We start from the raw sequence: 19,403 nt of genomic DNA on the forward strand, positions 1-19,403 counted from the left end.
CTCCTCTTTTCACACTTCTCCTCCTCAGCATCATTCAATTTTATGTTTTAGAGAAAAATGGGATTGTTCCCATGACTAAACAGCACAATCCTTCCAAAACTGTTAAATAACAGTCTATTTGGCAGACATCGCTACATATCTAAATCATGTAAGAAAAATACAGAAAATATATGAGGTACAGAATTTGATACATCAATTCAAGCCTTAGCATTTTATTCAGAATCTACAAATAGACTAGAAAGCAGCTTAGCTACAGTACAGCAAGACTGGTAAGTGAAGACTGCTGACACACCTCAATAGTTTCCAACCGGTCAAATTGAAAACCAAGTTGTAAGACCAAGCTTTTGGAGGGCCACTGATCACCTCACAGCCAGCCAGGCCTCGCACTTCACCAAAACAACTACACTTTCGGGGAGCTGATGCAGAGTTACATTTGTCTCAGTGATCGTCATACTGGTCCATCATACTGCTGTGACAGTGCTCACCAGTGACTGCTCCTGAGAGCCAGTGCTGCCAGGTACAGGGACAGGGACCAATGGCCTGACATTAGCTGCGCAGCACAGGACCAGCTGCCAGGCCACTTGGTACTTCAAACGCCTGCAGCATCAGGGACAAGCTTGTGTCGAGTACTGTAGAAACAACATATCTAATTTCTAAAAAGAAAGAATTTTGGAGATTTTCCATATCTCACCCAGCCCTCTGTGATGGTAACAACATATCACTTTAATGAAAATGTTAGAGGTGCGTGGGGGGAGCTCTGCAACAGCTTAGAGGATAGGAACACAGTGAGCTATAAGCAATAGGGTTTCATGGAACAAATGTGTCATCAAAACACTGTCAGGATTTTTGCTTTTAATATGTTTTTGCTTTGGAACTCCTCAGCCCCTCCTCTGGCTGCCTGAACAGAGGAGCCAGGGGCGCACCTGCCACTCTAGTGTCATGTTGATGGCTTTACAGCTTCTCATTCTATACAGATGGGTTGCTGAAGTTATAGGTGTGAGGAAAAGGGGTAATGATTCCATACCCTATCTCATTTATGCCCCACCCCTGGAGGTTCTTAAGGCCAGGTTGGATGGGGCCTTAGGCAGCCTGATCTGGTAGGTGGCAAGGGGCTGGGACTGTGTGTGCTTTGAAGTCTCTTCCAACCCAAGCCATTGTGTGATTCTGTGATTCACATATTACCCACTCTTCTGCTGCCACGGTGACTTGGAAAAGCTTGGAGCTTCTCCAAAATCTGTTTTGATACAAACTCAAACCATGGCAGGAGACTGTTTTCTCCCATCTTTCCCCAGTTGTGTCACCTGCAGCAAGGGTTGAGCTCATCCTGCATGTCTGCAAAGGTTTACATAGTATCACACACATCTAAAGAAGCAGAAAAAAAAGTCTTCATAAATAGAAAGACTGAAACATGATTAATAGCTCTCAATTGTCAAAGCATCAGCAAAATATTAATGGTGGGGGTGCAGACTCTTGCTAAGGGAGGAGGTGTCCTCTCAGGACTTGTCTGGTGAATCTTCACTTTTCAAGCCACTGTGCACATTAATAATGTAGTGGCAAGCACCAGACACGAATTCCAGATTGACGACACTGTAGGCAAGGGTAACAAAGAGAAACAAAGGAGGGCACAGAGCTGCGAAGGAAGCAAAGGCAGAAAGAGTGGAGGCGCTTTCAGTTGCAAGAGAGAGGCAGAGCTAAGGCATGTTACAGAAACCACTGCAGAACCAGGGTAAATGTGCTGGTGCCACAGCAGCTAGTACAGAAAGAGATGTGCACACAACATGTGTTTGGACTGAAATAAAAGCTGGCAATGAGGGCTGATGTTATTGTAGGTACCGTTCTTCGGTCACCCACTACGGCACAACCTGATATTGCCTTTAACCATCTCTTCACGGAGAGTAAAATGAAATCCTGCTTTCACTACTGCACTTTCTCAGACGAACTAAACTGTCAGACTCTGAAACACAGGCGCGGATTTATTTATTACTAAGAACACCTTATCCAGGGCGCTTTATTTTCCTATGACCTCCGTTCGATGGGGACGCCGAACCCACAAAAGCTGCGGTGAGGTTGTGCTGCAGGCCCCGTCGCCATGGCAGCACCACGAGAGCGGGGTGTGGCGGCGCGGCGCCATGGCGTCACACACTCGCGCCCCCCCCAGCGGCGGAGCCGGTTGTGGCTCCTCCCGATCCGCGGCGTCACGGTGGCGCGGCCTCCCCCGCTCTGCTCCGCGCGTGACGTCGGCGCGTCCCGCGGAGGCGGCGGCAGGTGGCGGCGGAGCGGCGCGAGCCGGCTCGGCCCGGCGGGTGAGTCCCTGGAGCGGGTGAGAGGACCAGCGGCCGCGCTGACAGCGGGATCGGGGCCGGGGCGGGAGCCGAGATCTGGCCGGGAAGTAGGCGCCGGCCCCAAACAAAAGGCCGGCGGGCGGAGCGGGCCTGCCGCGGCCCTGCGCCCTGCGCCCTGCGCCCTGCGGCGGAGGAGGACCGGCGGGTGCCGCCCTCGGGTCCGGGCAGGGGCCCACGTCCAGCGGCGCCGCAGTTCGCCGCCGAGGGAGGAGGTCGGCCGTGCGCGGTCGCGCAGTGCCGCGGCCTGGGCCCGGCGGAGGGGCGGGCGGGCAGCGGGCCGGCTCTCGGCTGCTGTCCGTCCGCAGTCAGCGCCGGAGCCTCACAGCCGGAGGGGGAGCGAGGAATGTCGGTGAGCGCGACAGGAAGCGCGTGAGGAGCTGCGAGCGGTGCCGCCAGGTGCTTTTGTTTCTCTGTGGCTGACGGTCCGGGCTCGAGGTTTTTAATTGCATCCTTCGGGAGTGATAAAGTGGGACGAAAAAATAGGTCCTGCGCTTGGTGCTATACGTATCGTCACCGCTTAGAAATTATTGCGAAATACTCGGTAAATACGAGATTTCTCACGCTATGGATGTCTCCTTTCCGCATATGAAGAAACCCCAATCAAAGCATCTTATTTTCGTCTTCGCATAACTTTCCTGCGGTGTGAAGGAGAAATAGTGTAGAGCTTGTTGCTGGGAGCGCAGCGTGCAGTGTGCAGGGTAATGACAAGGAAAAAAAGGGAGCGGAGCTTTAAAGTGTTCTGTCACATCGGTCGTGCTGAAGGTACAGCGCTGCGGCGTTGTTAGCTGCTGCCTCTGGGCAGTGGGTTGCTTAAAATTAGGCCTTAAAGTGCCTCTGAAAACGCACCGCCAAAAGTGATCACTTGTGGTTGTACCGAAGACATGTTAAAATCTGAATATTGATTTGGTCACTTGGAGTAAATCTTAAATATTTGATGTTTGTGCAGGCTTGCTTTATAGCCCTATGCAGTTAACGTGGCTTCTTTCCAAGCAAACCGAAGTACCAGTTGTTTAAATGGCTGAGTGAAAGTTTTGTTCTTTTTGTTTCCTTTCAAATCCACGGCATTGGTGTAGATGTAATGGAATTGTCATTTGCCCAGAGAGATGGAGCTGCAGGACTTTTGGAGTTGAATAAGGTTTGGAAGGCTCTTGTAGTTGCTGGGGAAAAATCTTTCTTGGAATTGATGAGTTTTTTTCTCCTTCTGTGCATGTTCAGTGTTCCTGTGCTTTATTTCTCTCTCAGAAACGTTGATAGCTTCAGCTGCCCATTTTTGCTTTATTTTCCCACAGGAATTTTGTCACTGTCCTCTTATTTGAGTACGAAACAGGTTTTCCTCGCTTAAGTAAAATGAAATAGGACGCGGGGTCCCAGTTATAGCACAGCAAAAGAAACTCATTTTGAATAACTGTGTAGCAGTTTAGTACCAAAATGGTTGACTGTTCTGCACTTGACTGTTTTTCTGTAACTCTGATCCATTCCGATATATATAGGCTTTTTAAAATTAATGTGTAGTAATGCTGTATAAGGAACGACAGGGAATTTGAAGCATTGTCACATCAGTGATTTCTGAAAGTATTCTAAGTTTAAGAGAGAGAGGAGGCAGTGAGGTTATTTACCTGCTGTGCGGTCCAATGCTTGCTGGCAGTTACAGAAATACCAGATAGATTCCATACCTTTAGCTGATACTGTATCGATGATAATAGGCCTACAGATGGGAGAGCAATTTTTTTATTATTATTATTATTTTTTCTCTTATGAAACAGAACACCACCTGCGTAAAGCAACCACCACCATCCTTCCTTCCTTTCCCAGTATTTGGCTCATGTTGTATGAAGAGTTCTGGGATCCTTTTTCTCCTGCTTCTACCTTCCCCAACCCCACCTCCTCAGTAACTGAGATATATGTAGGGAGCCTGATGGTAACAGTCAAGTATTGAATCACAGAAGAACGTTTACCTGTTATCATTTCCTTTGTAGTGCTGCACCTGTTCAATTTTCAGCCTCTGGCAGACAAAGGATGAGTTTGTGGTAACTGTTGTAAAGTGGTCTGTCTGGTGTTGCAGAACTTGTGAGATCACCTTTCATTTGAGGCAAGGTTTTAAGTGATAGCCTTCAGCAAGTGAGAAGCTGGCTTTAGTTGAATTTACCAGTGGTGTTTTTGTTTTTTTTTCTAAATAGCTAAACTTTATTTACAAAGAATTCCTAGGGTTGTCAGTAACAAACATTGCACTTACATTTAGGATTGGCTTCTTATGTAAGCTTCTGGAAATCTGTTTGTTGTTGCTATTTTTCCTCCACTCATGTCACTCATGTCTCCGAAATAGTAGAAAAGTGAAAAAATTGTCCTGGCTATGATGGGCTACTGGGAATTTGATAGGCAGCAGCCGACTGATCTGACAAGAGATGGTTTCACTCCATCTTGGCTTAGAAAAAGCTTGATGCTTTTATCAAAGAAGACCTCGTACCATTTTTGGATGTCAGGTCTGCTAGGGGGAACATCGCTTCAGCATCCTAACATGGTGTGGGAAGAAACTGGCACAAGGTTCCCCAGCAGGCGTCCTGACAGCCTTCCAAGGAAACAAGGGGCGGTTAATGCTGGCTGAGCCGCAGTGTGGGACCAGTTGTTGCCCAGATGGCGATGCCAAGTTTGAATTCCTATTCCTAGTGAGTGGGATTGTCCTTCATCTGTTGTGGGCTGTGTTTCATAGTTGGTGTGCAATAGGCTTCGTGGGATTGGTGACTGCACAGGAGGAAGGGACGCACGCAGGTTGCCGCAGGTAGCGTAACTCCTTGTATGAGATGCTCTTCCAGCGTAGGAAGTTAATTGCTATGTATAGAACACAGCTCTCAGCCACTTCACTTCAAAGGAGCAGAGTCCAGGAAGGGGTGTGTGTGTAACCACAAACATCTTTTATCCCGTTTAGTAAAATTTCCAGGACTGGCTTATTAAATAAATAACAATGTAATGAAGCATGGAGGTTACCTGAAGTCAGTATGTGAACTAGTTCTTTCTAATAGCTGTGCAGCAATTATGAACTTGCTGTGCCATAATCCTATAATTATGCCCTAATTGGATTCTTCTAGGTATAATTACATACGTTAAGTACGTGCACACATTTTTTTCCCCTGAGAAATCTGTCAGAAATGACCCAACCTCCTTCTCCCATCTCCACATAACATTTGGTCTCACAATGCGCTACCTCTAATAGCGGATTGCAAGAGGTAATAGATAAAAGACTTCGAGTGAAGCCCACAGATGTACCATAGAAAGCCAGCCATAAGATGAAGGACTGAACGCCACATTCACAGCACTGAGCTTGTTGCAGCTGTCTCTTTGATCATAGCAAACACCGTATCTTTTCTGAGCGGATTAGTAGGGCCAGAATTTTAATGTGATTGCAGCTCTCCAGATTGATGTGTAAAGAAATGGTGAGGGGAGATCTGTCGTTTGAAAAGGTGCTAGGACAAATGGTTAGGCACGTTAATTTTTGCATTTTTTTTTTCCTTAGGAATGGTCTCTAAAAATAGCTGCACTGAATGCCACGTGAAGCTCAGCTGTAAAGAAAATAATGTTTGAGTAATGTGTCTTAGAAGCCATCTGAACATTTCATTCCAGTGTTATTAATGATAAGTGTTCAATCGTTGGATAGACTGTGGCACAGAAGACTATAATGCAAAGTGTTCCATGTTCCGTCAGGGAGTTATTGCTCCTCCATTTCTCTCTAGTCTGTACGTTAGTCTGATATGCACTGCTTTTATGCTGAAATGATTCTTTCCTTGAGCAAATGTTATAAGGAAGGCCCTAGTCAACAGACTGCTTGAATTGTGGAGAGTGCCTAGGGAAAGTCCCATGTTCACATGCACTGTTTTCTCCTCGGACACCTGCCTGTTTCGAGACAAGATACAAGACTAGATAGATAGTCCTTTGGGATAATGTGGTATGAAATGTTCTTTCTGCATATGTATTTGGGTAGCTGTTGTTACATTCTAAACTTCCAGAATGGCAGAAGTCATATACTAGAAATTAAATTTGCATTAACATAACATACTCCTATCTTTGATCTCATTTCTCCTTTTGTGTACATAGTTACCTTATGGAAACAAGGCATTGACTTAATATAGCTAAAGATAATTGCCTTTTGTTATACTTTAGGAAATGATAACTTGCGTAAATTAAGACGTCAAAATAATTGACGTCAAACTGTGGGGAAAAAAAATAAGACAAAGTCTGATGGTGATATTTCTGTACATTGAAAATAGCCTTTGTCAGGCTATAAGAATAGTAATTCCATTCGTGTAACAGGACCATGGTGGTGTGTTTTGCTTGCTTGTACCTCTGTACAACACTGTTGTAATGGCAATACTGTTTGCTTTCCAGTAGTGTGCAGAGAAGCTGAAACAGTAGTGTACCATTGGGCAAGACAAGTCAGGAATGAGCCAGCCTTTGGAAGGAGGACCTGCCATCGCAGCTGGAGACATCTGAAGAGAGGACATCTTAGTCCTGTGGCATGCTCCAGTAGAAATTTCTTAGAAGAAGTAAGCTGCTGTTTTATCAATGGGCTTATATTTGCCAGCTCCTTGACAGAATGCCTGCTTGCAGTTAGAATTTGACATGGAATCTGAAAAATTACTCTGTTTTTGGGTGGTTTTATGGGAGTTTACTTTTTCTTCTGATGGAGTCCCAGTAGGCCAGGGGAATTCTAATACAGCTCCTATACATTACCTGGTCCACAGCAGCATACTTGGTGTGCTGCTGAAGGCACCCTAAGCTTACTCAGTGAAATGTAGGTTTAAATATTAATTTAAAAGAAAAAGATAATAGAGGCGAGAGGAGAGGATGTGAGATCTGGCAAGAATGTAAGCCAGCTTCTTCTCAGTTGGCTTTGGGCTGTATTTGTGTTAAAACGCAGTGCTCAAATGCTTGTTGCTCTCTTTTTTTTTTTATACCTGAACTGATTATCAAAATACTTATTTTTAGAAAGCGTTGATGAGTTTGATTTAATTTATTCAATAATGTAATTTTCCCTACTTCCCAAAATGATTAAAGGATCTCAACTTTCAAAAAAGCAGAACTTTAGCATTTGAAAGCCATTTAATATGAAGACTTTTTTTGGTTAAGTCTTGTTCTAAAGTTAATTTCGGGGAAAGTAGTCTGTACTCAGTTGTATTTAGTTATTAATGTCACAGAGCTGGAATAAAGTGCTTCCACAGTCACAGCTTAGCAGAATAGCAGCCCTAGATGTTTTTCCTCCTTTCTAAGGGGGTACTTGTTTGATAGAAATCTGCATATATGTCATCACACTTGCTTATAAACCAACTGTGAACTAGGTCTGATACTTAAATAGGTTATCAATAAAGGATTAATTAGGATCTTTCTTTAGAAACAAAAAGGGAGACAGCCTCAGTTTAGTTGATCTAAATCTTCAGATGCATAATTGTCCTGCATTCTGAGCACATGCAATTGCAGTTGTCTTATCTCTTATTAAGAGTTTACGTTGCTGGGTAGTGCTTGCTTAGAGATAAAGAGTTATTCCTTAACTGTATGAATTGTACACACAGTGTTTTCTTCCAAGTCATTAAAAATCACTGAAGACTTTAAAGATAAGACATTTATCCTTTCTTTACGTTCATGTGCTGTGTTGTGTTAAGGTTTTGATCTGTTAAAGAACCAGAGAGCCCTCAGATTAATAGGTGACCAGTTGAACACAGCTCAGGTGTTACAGCATTGCGTAGTGAACAGGTGAGAACTCACTGCTTTTAGTTTACTTGAGTTAACTTATGATACCAGATACAATTTGATTTGTCAAAATGAACTGATTTTTGATCTCAGCAGATTGCTAATTCTTAATTACGATACATAGTTTATACAGTGGTTACTAATCTTCTGGTTGTTTCTTTTTTAATTGAAGCAGACAAGCTTGTAAAATGTATTTAGGGGAAGGAAGCCTTTTGTAAAACTGCAGCGTGGAAACAAATCTCAGCTGCTGTGCCTTTTCTCACAGTAATATGTCATTATGGGAACATTTGAAAATTCAGATCTTTATTCCTCAGCCATGGTTGGCAGAAATCAGTCGATACATGGATTTCTCTTTCAGCTCTTTTGTTGTGAGATACTGATCGAATTGTATCCATGGGTACTCTGAATTTCAAATAGCTTTTCTTCCTTCCTTTTTCTAACAAGTTTCTCATCATAAAAACAAAACAAAAAACGAATTTTGTTGTAAAGTTTTGTTTGAAATGTGTGAGGCTGTCAGAAAGCAACTTGTTCTCAACACTGCTGGCATGGATCTTGCACATGTATATGTACTGTACAGTAAAGACAATTACCAGGTAGAGCCATGTCTGCAGCTGGCATGCTGAATGAAGAACTAGCACACAGATTAGGGTTTAATCTCAGAGAAGAATTTAGATACAAAACTGAAACATAGATGGACACAATTATGCTACTTCAGGGAAAAATATGAGCTGTAGAGCTTTTAAAAATAGTTTGATTAAAATAATTGGATTAGGGAAAGGCATTGGACTTTTTCGAGAGAAATTACAGTGATAGAAGGAAACAGTATGGAGAGAGACATTTTAAGTAAATAGCACTTATATATGCTTCTGTATCTATATTTATAATAACGTGTTTGTTTTTTTTTTTTTAAATAGCCCAGCGATATTTATGTAAAGCAACAAGGCTTTTACAGTTAACAATGGAGATCTTCTCCTGAGTGTTTTGCTAGAAGTATGTCTAACATTGGAACAGGCTGCCTGGGCAGACTGTGATACAACTATCCTTGCAGGTTTCAAAAAACTGATCTAGACAAAACCATGACTGGCCAGATCTAGAACTGTTGGTTGGATCATGTGGAGCAGGAGATGGGACTGGGACTGCATCACCTGTGACGGTCCCTCCCAACCCCACCTTTCTGTGATTCTGTGATCATTTTGGTTTAGCCGTTCTCAATTGTTTGTACACCAAAGACTAGTTTTACCAGAAGGCTGTTTTGCTAAATATGAGCCCTATTCTACCAAATTCCTTGGAGATTTAATATGGAAAAGGTAACTTTTCAGGCCCCATTTTCTCCCTCATTTGATATTTGGTGTTTTGTTTTGATTGCTAATATGTAAGAATATAAAGGGAAAATTAACATGAAACAATGTGTAAAAAGATGGACATGACTAAAACATCTCTAAGCAGTTTTTTGCATGTTAAAGCTAGAGTATTTCACCTATTGAACTGCTACAAAATGACAGAGCAGCACAGTTATGCATTCTTTGGTCTTATCCTCACTTTTCATAGAGTTGGTTAGAAAAATCATCTTTAATGACAGAAGTAAGGCATGACTAGAGAAGGAAGTTCACAGATTCTGGCTGTGTGTTTCATCTCCTGTGATATACTACCCCTTCTGCTGGGCTGGAACAATTCCTTTTGAGGTAAATCAGCGAGTTCACCTGCTCTTTGGGAATAAGAAATGCAAGATATGTTTTGAAAAAGTCACTTCAGTTTTCAAATCCAGTTCTTTCTGTAGCCCTGTGGCTGTTGCAAAGCAGTCTCAGGAATAGTACACTGGGGTGTATGGTGACTAACAGAGTAGGAATACGGTCTGGTGCTTCTGCCAAATTCATTTTGTACTATGGGACCCTACTCTGAAGGACTGTTCCAATAATCCACAAATCATACTGATGAACCCCAGTACTGTGAAATTAGATGGATCTGTGGTTAAGTTACCCCCTTGGGAAAAGAATCATAGCTTCTTTAAATTTTCTGAAGATGCTCCAAAATGGCTGGGCATTTTGTAGTACCTTTAGGCTGCATGAAGTTCATCAATCAGTACTGCTTCAAGAAGAGGACAGAGGAAATTTCAAAGCTTGGCACGGTATTTTATTAAAAATGAAGCAGAAAATTAAAGCTTAGTGATTACAAAAGAAATTCTCCCTAAATTCAGCTTAGTCTGTTGACTGAGGAAACAGGATGCTAACCTGTGTCAGTTTCTTCAGAAGTTGAGCTTCATAAACGATATCTCACCTTAAGATAAGGCAAACATCTCATTATGTGGACTGCGAGGTAAAGGCACTAGTTTAGGTTGACACAATAAACTGACTTAAGCCTCTCTTTGATCTTCTGCAGGATGGCTGGCTGTGGTGAAATAGATCATTCAATCAACATGCTTCCCACAAACAGGAAGACAAATGAGTCGTGTGCTAATGCTGCACCTTCCCTGACAGTCCCTGAATGTGCTATCTGTCTGCAAACGTGTGTCCATCCAGTAAGTCTGCCTTGTAAACACGTGTTCTGCTATCTGTGTGTCAAGGGAGCTTCTTGGCTTGGGAAACGTTGTGCGCTCTGCCGGCAGGAGATCCCAGAGGATTTTCTTGACAAGCCAACTCTATTATCACCAGAAGAACTCAAAGCAGCAAGCAGAGGCAATGGAGAATACGCTTGGTACTATGAAGGAAGAAATGGTTGGTGGCAGTATGATGAACGTACCAGCAGGGAGCTGGAAGATGCCTTTTCCAAGGGTAAAAAGAGCACTGAAATGCTAATTGCTGGGTTTTTGTACATAGCAGATCTGGAAAACATGGTTCAGTATAGGAGAAATGAGCATGGACGGCGCAGAAAAATAAAACGGGACATAATAGATATACCAAAGAAGGGAGTGGCTGGGCTTAGGTTGGACTGTGACAGTAACAGTGTCAACCTGGCACGAGAGAGCTCTGCTGACGGTGCAGACAGCACACTGACTGGAGGGGCTGCAGCTGTACAGCCTCTGGTGCCTGTTTCTGCTAGGCCCCTGCCATCACTGGATGGTCAGCTTGTGAGTCCTTCGACACCCTCTCCTGATGCAAGCACTTCTCTGGAGAACTCTTTTGCCCACTTACAAATAAATGGAGACAGTATGGCTGAAAGGAGTCATAGAGGAGAGGGAGAGGAGGACCACGAATCATCATCTTCTGGTAGGGTACCAGCCCCTGACACCTCTGTGGAGGAGACTGAATCGGATGCTAGCAGCGATAGCGAGGATGTGTCTGATCCCCTCCAGCAACATCCATCCTCTGCCCAGCAGAGACACTTGAATGCAAACACAAACCAGCCTGGAGCGGATAGACCAGTGGCAGGGGGAGGGGTGGCAAATGCAAGTGTAAGATCTAGGAGGCCAGATGGACAGTGCACAGTCACTGAAGTGTAAATCTGGAGCCATGCAATTTAAAAACTCAGTCTCCTATCTGTAAATTTTCTGTCCACGTTGGCATTGCACTCAGACCTAGCAGTGTGTTTGGTGGGAGGGTGGGGCGAAGGGAAGCAGCAGATTTGGCCTAACTTAAGTCTTTTAACATGTCTTAGCTGGAAGACTAACTGTAAGAAACTGGGTTGTCCTGTTAATGGTTTGAAAGCTGCTTAGCAATACCCGGTTTTCTTGAAAATGTCTTGTGTTTATTTTGTAGCATTTTGCCCTTGAAGATACTCTATCCCTTTTTGGCCAATGTATATCTACTGTACAACTTGAATTGTCTTCATTATCTGATTGTTGCATTAAGTGTCTTACTACTTTCTGCATGGATTGATGTATGAAAAGAACACTAAAGCAACGTGGGAGCAGACACGATGTTGGGTGTGAGCAGGATGCTTAATTTAATGTGAGAAAAATAGATGTGAGTTTGGAGTTAAACTGTGTTTTTACTAGACAAAGAGCAAGCATTTACCTTCCTTCAATGGAAATGTAAAAATGCTGTTAACTTTTGTTGCAAATTCTTACCTATACACTTCATGGCATTTTCATCGGCTTTGCCATCTAGTCCTTGTAGTTCTGTTTTTGAGGTCTTTCTTGATCCGTCTCGTTTTTGTTACGGAATTTATAATTTAATAAAACTACATTTTATCAGTAACCATCTTAGATATGTCTCCAATTTAATTGAACATAAATGGAGGAACTTTAAAGAAAACAATCATGAAACAGCTTCCTGTATTCACCAAAAGCAAGGATTGGTTTAAAGTGGCATCTTTAAGTTCTTGTGTTCCTGACTATTTCAACCAGAACACTGATCTAGGAGGAGTATGTTTTTCTAATGAAAAAAAAAAATAAATCACAAGTAACAGGCTTACTGCTAACACAGGCTTCATACTTCTCAAGTGCTGACCAACTCACTTCACTGTTGTTGTGGGCAAAAGTATCACACAGTCTTATTAGCAGCAGAAGTGTTGAAATGAAAGAGCAAAAATAATCATACTTGACCCTAAAGTACAGAAGACGTGTTAAGGACTAGATTGCTATTATCTGTTCTTCATAGCAAAGCTCATAACTACAGAGATCAGATAATTTGGGACTTGTATTTGAAATGCGCTCACAAATTGGCCCCAGTTATTATAGAATGATTATTAGAAAAGTCTACAAGCCAGATTTTAAGTACAACTTGTTTTTATTATAGCAGTTGTTCCTCATTTTTTTAAAAACATCTGTTCATTGCTTTTAAGATAAAGCTAATTAAACTGTAGTTCTTGGTGCACGTGGCCTTGAATAGAAAGGGCTGATAGCTGATTCTTAAGTATTCCCATCCATCAAACAAAAAGGTGCTGTAAGTACACAATCATTTGAAGAGAATTAAATGGGCTGGCTTTTAAGAATGGTAGATTTAAGTTTCTAAAACTTTCTTACAGTAACAAAGGCTGACATGCATTTTCCTGGGCAAAACTGTATCCATTTCTGACTGCCCACAGGTGAAACAGTGGGTCAGTGAACAAAGGAAACTGTACAGGAGACTGAGACAGATAAAAAGAGTATTTCTTGCTTTCTCAGCTTGGAAGGGATAGTCTTGGTCGCAGATTTTCACATTCCAGTTCCATGAAGAACAAAGCCAGTAATGTGACCTTTGGCAGGAAAGAGTTTGGAGTGCTTTTTACTTTCATTTGTTAGCTGTCACCTTTCTTTTTGTTTTGAGTACCATACACTAGTTCTAATCAAAGTCTAACTTTGTGCTGTAAAATAGTAAGAATGCTTCCAGTGTTTGCATGCATTTCACTTAGGGTAAGGTCATGCCCTGTTAAAGCAAGAGGCAAAGTACAGGACCTGCTGTATACTTAATTTGAGGAGTTTCAGTACAAAAAAAAAAATATATATATATACACCCATATACATAATGAATTTTATCAGTGATTATCCAGTAGGGTTTTTGACCAAAGCAGAAACAGACTTCTGTTCAGGCCAAACACCCATCAGTACTGCTTTTGGCTCCCCCCCTAGGGTTGACTGCAGCTACGAATTACTAAAATTAAAGTAAGGTTGATGGGAGCTTAACAGCTAATCAGAGTGGCAAACCCTCTCCCAGATCACGCAAGGAAGAAGTAGCAACCAGTAATTCCCACCTTATATTTAAACTGTTATCATCAGTAGGAAACTTATTCTGCATCTATTTTAGCTGAGTTACAGCTACACTGCATATATTTTTCTTTAATGAAGTAGGGGGAGCACCAAGCTTACCTGGGTAAGTATATTCCTGTCAAAGGTTGGGTAGCAGCAAATATGGGGAAGTATCAATATTGCTAGAAGTGATCCCCAGCGTGACAGTATTCAAGCTTTCAGCTAAGAATCCATGCACTTTAAGTACTCAAGAGTGTCCCAATACACAGAGGCAAGAAATAAGACAGGCATTTCACAATGGAATAGAAAACCTCGTTTGCTGAGGAGAGAGGTGGCAAATCAGCCCCTAGAAAATACAAAAGCTAGTACTCCTTTTAATTAGGAGACCAGGGAGGATCAATTCTGAATTGGGTTTCTAATTCATTTTGTGCATTTGGTGCTTGTTCAGTTTTAGATCATTTCTAAAGGAAAAGCAGCATGTAGTCTTTAACAAATTTAAAGAAAATATAAATGCCTATTAGCTGCTGGTTACAGGTATTTGGCACTTCAGGATGACAAGTGCTCTGAAATTGACCACTTAGGTTTGAAATTTCTAAAACGGGATTCCATTTCATCTCAGTCTGGAGCCCTCATGATAGCACTCACAGTAATTTAGTTAGGCTGGTTTTCATAGTAAAGACTGCACTTATTTTTAAAATGAAGAAGAATAATACAGTATTAGACTGTGCACCAAATCTTTGATCAAAGCAAACACCTATAATTACGAGAATCTCCTACAGTAGTGTTTGGTGTATTTGCGATTCCAACTGAGAGGGCAAAAATGAGTTTCCTGTAACCTTTTCTGACCGTGTCTTGGCTGTTCTAGCACCAGTTGATTACATGTCCAGTTCTTAGTAACAAACACTGGGGATTGCTGGAGAAAGGCATTTGCTGAAAGAAGAAGCTCCGTGCCTATACATCAAACTGGAAAGAGGACTCTTGTGCATATAGGATGTACATACATACCTAGTTTCACTTACTGACAGCACAGGTCTAGTTCAAACTGTATACATAAAACAGATGCTGCATTTCCACTGCGGTTTCCTACCCAATTTGTATCACTCAGCTCACAGAATATACTACTGGGGGCCTTACAGCACTTCAATTTTAAAAAAAGAGATACAAGTGGCCTTTATTAGGTTCAAATATTCACAGCTATTAAAAAAAAAAATAAAATAAAATAAAAAATCACAATATCAGCAACAGCAAACTTGGCAAATTGTTGGTGGCAGAGACCTACTTACTTGCCATAGAAAGCACATTTTTTTGACTGGCAATGTGAGGTGCTATTGCTTCACAAAGTTGAATAGGGCATGAGGAGGAGGGAACATGGACCGGAACACGCTTTGAAGGTACAGACAGATGGGCAATCTGGAATCCCTCAGGGATTGAGAGACTTCATGAAAAGCAAATCAGCTTCATTACAAATGAATCAAGTATTCCCTTATTATATTAAAACATCCTTATTTCTTAAGTCATGGGGTTGAAACCCTCTAGAGTATGGGAAAACACCCACCAGCACAGGGCTACTAAACAATGAGCTGCTAGAGAAGAAAGGGGAAGAGGGAAAGCACATAATAGACAATACCCTCTCCCTGTATTCCTATTCCCATCTCTAACCTGGAAGTAAAAAAATCACAAACATTATTTTTAGGACAGGGAGGTGTGAAATCATCCTCTGAAAGTAGTATAACATGCAAAGGCGGAAAGGAGGGATCAACAGGCCAAAGTTGCTCATCTTCTGCAAGTTGCCAGCTCAAAACACACCCCTTTCTTCAGCATTTCTTTTGGTTGCTTTATGCTACACTCCCCACTGTGAAAGCCATATAATAAAATACCCAGCAGAACGTAGCATATACTCAAAAGCTACAGAATCTTAGCTGGCCATTTAGCCTGATTCCTGTCACTGATCTGTCCCCAAATCCCCAAACCTACATATAGTTACCTCACTGTCTCAAGCTTGGTAATCCTACCACACTGTGAAAATCATAACATGAATTTTCATGCAAGGAATCACTTCCTTTTCCTAAGGAACTCTGAACCATGCACCTAGTTAGTTATGCTTAGTGAGAGCAAGAATGCACATCCATGCCAAATAGTCCAGAGTTTCCTCCTTAACATGCTCCCCTGGGGTACGTGGGTCCCAGGTCCAGCCCTCATCATCACTGGATTGAGAGACAAGGTGATCAGCTGTATAGGAAATTCTCAGTTATGGATATGCCTGTACATTTCTGCTTTCACAGATGTTGCACTCTAAATGAAGAATCATCAGCCAAAGCAGGGACTCTGTCTCAGTTTCTAATTTCTAAAGGAAAAACTCTCCCTGCTGAGTTATCTAGTAATTCACACAGTCACACTAGCATGGTGTAAGAAAAGTGGCAGTTGATACAGTTGCCTTTAAGCAGTTTCAAATCACCCAGGAAAGGTAACAGTCACAATCCAGTAATAAAGAATGAATAGCTTACCCCTTTTCCAAAGATCAGGGTTCCCTAGAAACAACAAGGGGAGATGATCTTCAAGTAGAGTTGCTTCCCTTTTGATGCCAGCCCTTAAATGAGGTTAGTGAGGGGCAGACCTTGGGTTCACCCCTTCTGGTTGCACTGGTGAATTGCTTCCACCTGTGATCCCAGGGCTGGCTGTGTCCCTTCACCAGGTGCTCAATCACTGGCTCAGGCCGTGACCAAACGGTTCCCATACACACGGTTATTGAGTTCCAATGATCTGATCTCTTATAGCCCAAACATGTACTACTAGTAATAGGAAAACAAGTCCTTCCAGACACGTCTCCCATGAATGCTGAAGTACTGAGAGCATCTCGCTAAAAAAAAAAATCATATTTGGGAGCATTATACACCATAATCTTCTAAAATTTCAAGAAGATTCAAAGTGAAAAATGATGTCAGCAGCTTTGTGTGTGCCCAGCAACACAGACCAATGCTGTGAGAATGCACAGATGCATTTGTTGGTAGCTGGTTTCCAAAGCTGTGAGTAGACACCTAAATGCACTTAAAGATCCGGATCCATAACAGCAAATAAAGTCTACAAGCTCTTGGGTGAGTTAGAACAATTTCTCTTAAAAAACCAAACCTAAAAAGTAACACATCCTTGTATACTTTCTGAACAATTATACCAAGAACTGACTGAAGATGAAAAAACGATGCTCAACAGTTATCAAAGCTTCAAAGTTGCTTTAAGGTTTTAGAGCTTTTAGAGCTTTGGGCACACCTGTTCTGTAAATAAAGAAACCTCTCATCTCTCACACAATTCATTTCTATACCAGTTAGAAAAAACAAAATTATTCCAAAGAAAATAATCTTCAGCTTCATTCCAAAATAATTAGATTTTATACTAAGCACAGTATTTACCTTTACATAGGAATTTCACTAATCTTCATTCAGTAGGTGATTAAAACGGTAAGGGATCTTCTGGGGATTACTGTGTGGTTGCACACCAAATATGTCTGCCAGACATGAATGACAGGAATGTTAAGAACTTGTTCCTTTAAAGTGGCACTAAACAATTCAATCTATTATCTGCTTTGGTGAAAGCTTCGTGTGTAAAATATCAAGAATATTTATCATATATTGACAATCACTTATGCTTTTGTCTTCTAGCCAGTGCCTCCAAATTGGCAGGCCCACCCCACACAGTTCCAAAAACATCCTTCTCTGTCCTCAAGGCAGCTTCCAGCGGCAGTTCTCTTCCAGCTGTGACCACCATTTTCACAGCTCGAATCACACTAGCTGGACCCTCTGTGTACTGACTCAGCCAGGCTCGAGCTTCTTCTAGTGATTCAGTTTCATCTGAAGAAGACAAGGTCCCCTCTGACAGCCCGAGATGCAGCGCTCTCTCAGGGTCCACCCCACGAGCCCCGCTCAGCAGCTGGAGGGCAGCTCTACTGCCAACAATTTGCGCCAGCCTGGCGGCTCCTCCCCAGCCTGGCACCAGGCCCATGTGCTTATGGACAAATCGAATCTCGCTGCCTGGCGTCATCAACCTGTCAATGAGAAACAGACATTCAGAGGTCAGTCTGAGCTGTGACTTCAGCTTTCAGCTCTCTGGCATTCACTCCTCCATTTCCTCCCTTCTGCTTCCAAACGATAATGCAGTATGACAGTTTGCTAATTACAGCCAGAGCTGTAAAATCTTAATTTTTACATCACTGGTGCTTCATTATGTTTTCTGTTGTTGTTGGTCTAATTTAGAGAGTCCACCCAAGTTTGATTTTTCAAGTACTCACTGCAGTGAGGGAGGTCAGGATGGATGTTCTATTTATGCCACACAATGTGTAGCAGAATTCTGCTTATGCCTTACGGTGTGCAATAGAATTGCTCCTCTCCAGGAGATAGTCTCACATTCCTGTTTTCAAACATTTCACATCTTTATTTCATTTCCACAGTCTGTCACCTTCCCTGTTTAAGAACTCACCTCAGGGTTGATTAAGCTCTCTCCCTGAAGGAGCTCTGCTGCAGTGTATGGTACTCTCTGCATGGCATTCATACTGACACACTGGGTTAGTGGAAAAAGCCTCTCAAAATAGAAACACGAAGGACAGATGTACAGAAGCAGGCCAGTACTTCTCATTCTTAAGATATGGTTCTGCAGTGTGGTTGCTTGCTGCTACTTCTAACACAAGGGTTGTGAATTATACTTGTGAGGCAGATTAACTTCCATCCAAACACTAACTGGCTTTTTGAAGATAAAGCATGTAATACTAATATCTACATGAGTGTTTCCTAACAATGCAGTTTTCTATAATGAAAATACCAAGTCTAACAGCTTTAAAAAGGGGAAGAAAATCTTCTTTGAAAGTAGAACTCCTTTTGGAAACTCACTGTTCCCAAATCTGCTTAGTTATTGTTAATTGTGAGTTTGTTTGGTTGCTTTTTTTTCCTTTTTTCTTAATGAGAGCATTATCAGCATTCATGATGTATTACAAAGCACCAGGGCTGAAGAGCTTACAACACTTTATCCCACCCCCAATACAATGCACAAAGGCAACAGCTGACATGCCAGATTGCATGAAGGCCATTTTGTGGAGATAGTGGAGGAAGGTTAATGTGACAAAAAAGAAGAGAATGGTGTTGCAGGGGAAGAAAGGCTTTTAGCTAACACGAGCAAGTGCTTCCCAAATGCAGCAAACCCCAAGAGGTTCAAGTCTCTCCTGTTCAAATTGTGCAAGTATTCCAAAATTCCTTTCTTGGTGCAGCTTACTTTGCAATTTGCTGACACCCTATGTCCTACTGGGAAAGCAATAATGAAAACATTATTAAGGGCTTAATTCTAGCTGTGCTGAGCAACACAAAGCATTAAAAAAAAGAAGTGGTCATACACAGCGAGTCAGACGATGCTAGATGATCTGTAGGCAGCCACATAACACAGCCACAATGAATGAGTAAGGTGGTGCCATGTTTGTTGAATCTGAGATTGTGTAAGCACATAGGGACAGACATGTCAGTGAACACACTGTGGGAAATTGCATGGATTCATCTGGTAAGTTCTGTCAATGCAGTTGGAAGTTCACATGTAAAGTTGAATTTTATGTTAGAAGCATGGTCAATCCCTCAGTACCATCAAGAAGAAAAAAGAATTTACTGTATGGGAAAGAATATGTGAACCTGCTCAGTTGTCACCCTTTTCAGAGAAAATGAAACCAAATGAGCTGAAAGGAAAATAAATGTCTG

The 19,403-nt window shown here is 42.1% G+C and overlaps 2 protein-coding genes across 7 annotated transcripts in view; one reads left to right on the forward strand and one right to left on the reverse strand.

Annotated features, from left to right (window-relative positions):
- The first annotated feature begins 2,259 nt into the window (after window positions 1-2,259).
- RNF146 (ring finger protein 146) lies at window positions 2,260-12,211 on the forward strand. 5 transcript variants are annotated; one of them, XM_042827941.1, is made up of 3 exons: window positions 2,260-2,303; window positions 6,720-6,877; window positions 10,455-12,211. In XM_042827941.1, exon 3 carries the CDS (start codon window positions 10,456-10,458, stop codon window positions 11,512-11,514), a length of 1,059 nt encoding a protein of 352 aa, XP_042683875.1. In that variant the 5' UTR covers window positions 2,260-2,303; window positions 6,720-6,877; window position 10,455; the 3' UTR covers window positions 11,515-12,211. The 5 variants fall into 5 exon arrangements, with proteins under 5 accessions (XP_042683875.1, XP_042684046.1, XP_042683963.1 ...); XM_042828112.1 differs by having other exon boundaries at window positions 2,273-2,303; window positions 6,723-6,877; XM_042828029.1 differs by having other exon boundaries at window positions 2,280-2,320.
- Window positions 12,212-12,723: 512 nt separating this feature from the next.
- Window positions 12,724-19,403, reverse strand: part of ECHDC1 (ethylmalonyl-CoA decarboxylase 1) — a 40,188-nt gene continuing 33,508 nt past the window's right edge. For both annotated transcript variants that reach the window (XM_042828385.1, XM_042828461.1), the window contains one exon: window positions 12,724-17,716. In XM_042828385.1, the coding sequence (XP_042684319.1) occupies window positions 17,311-17,716 (406 nt within the window). In that variant the 3' untranslated portion in view covers window positions 12,724-17,310. The remainder of the gene's footprint in view (window positions 17,717-19,403) is intronic.

The sequence above is a fragment of the Centrocercus urophasianus genome, unplaced genomic scaffold, assembly GCF_019232065.1.
Source record: "Centrocercus urophasianus isolate 14NV4802_14NV808 unplaced genomic scaffold, USGS_Curo_1.0 seq_10, whole genome shotgun sequence".
In the NCBI taxonomy this organism is placed as follows: Eukaryota; Metazoa; Chordata; class Aves; order Galliformes; family Phasianidae; genus Centrocercus; species Centrocercus urophasianus.

Bases quoted from the DNA above. Each gene is read 5' to 3' on its own strand.
- RNF146 (XM_042827941.1), top strand. From the start codon at position 10,456: ATGGCTGGCTGTGGTGAAATAGATCATTCAATCAACATGCTTCCCACA.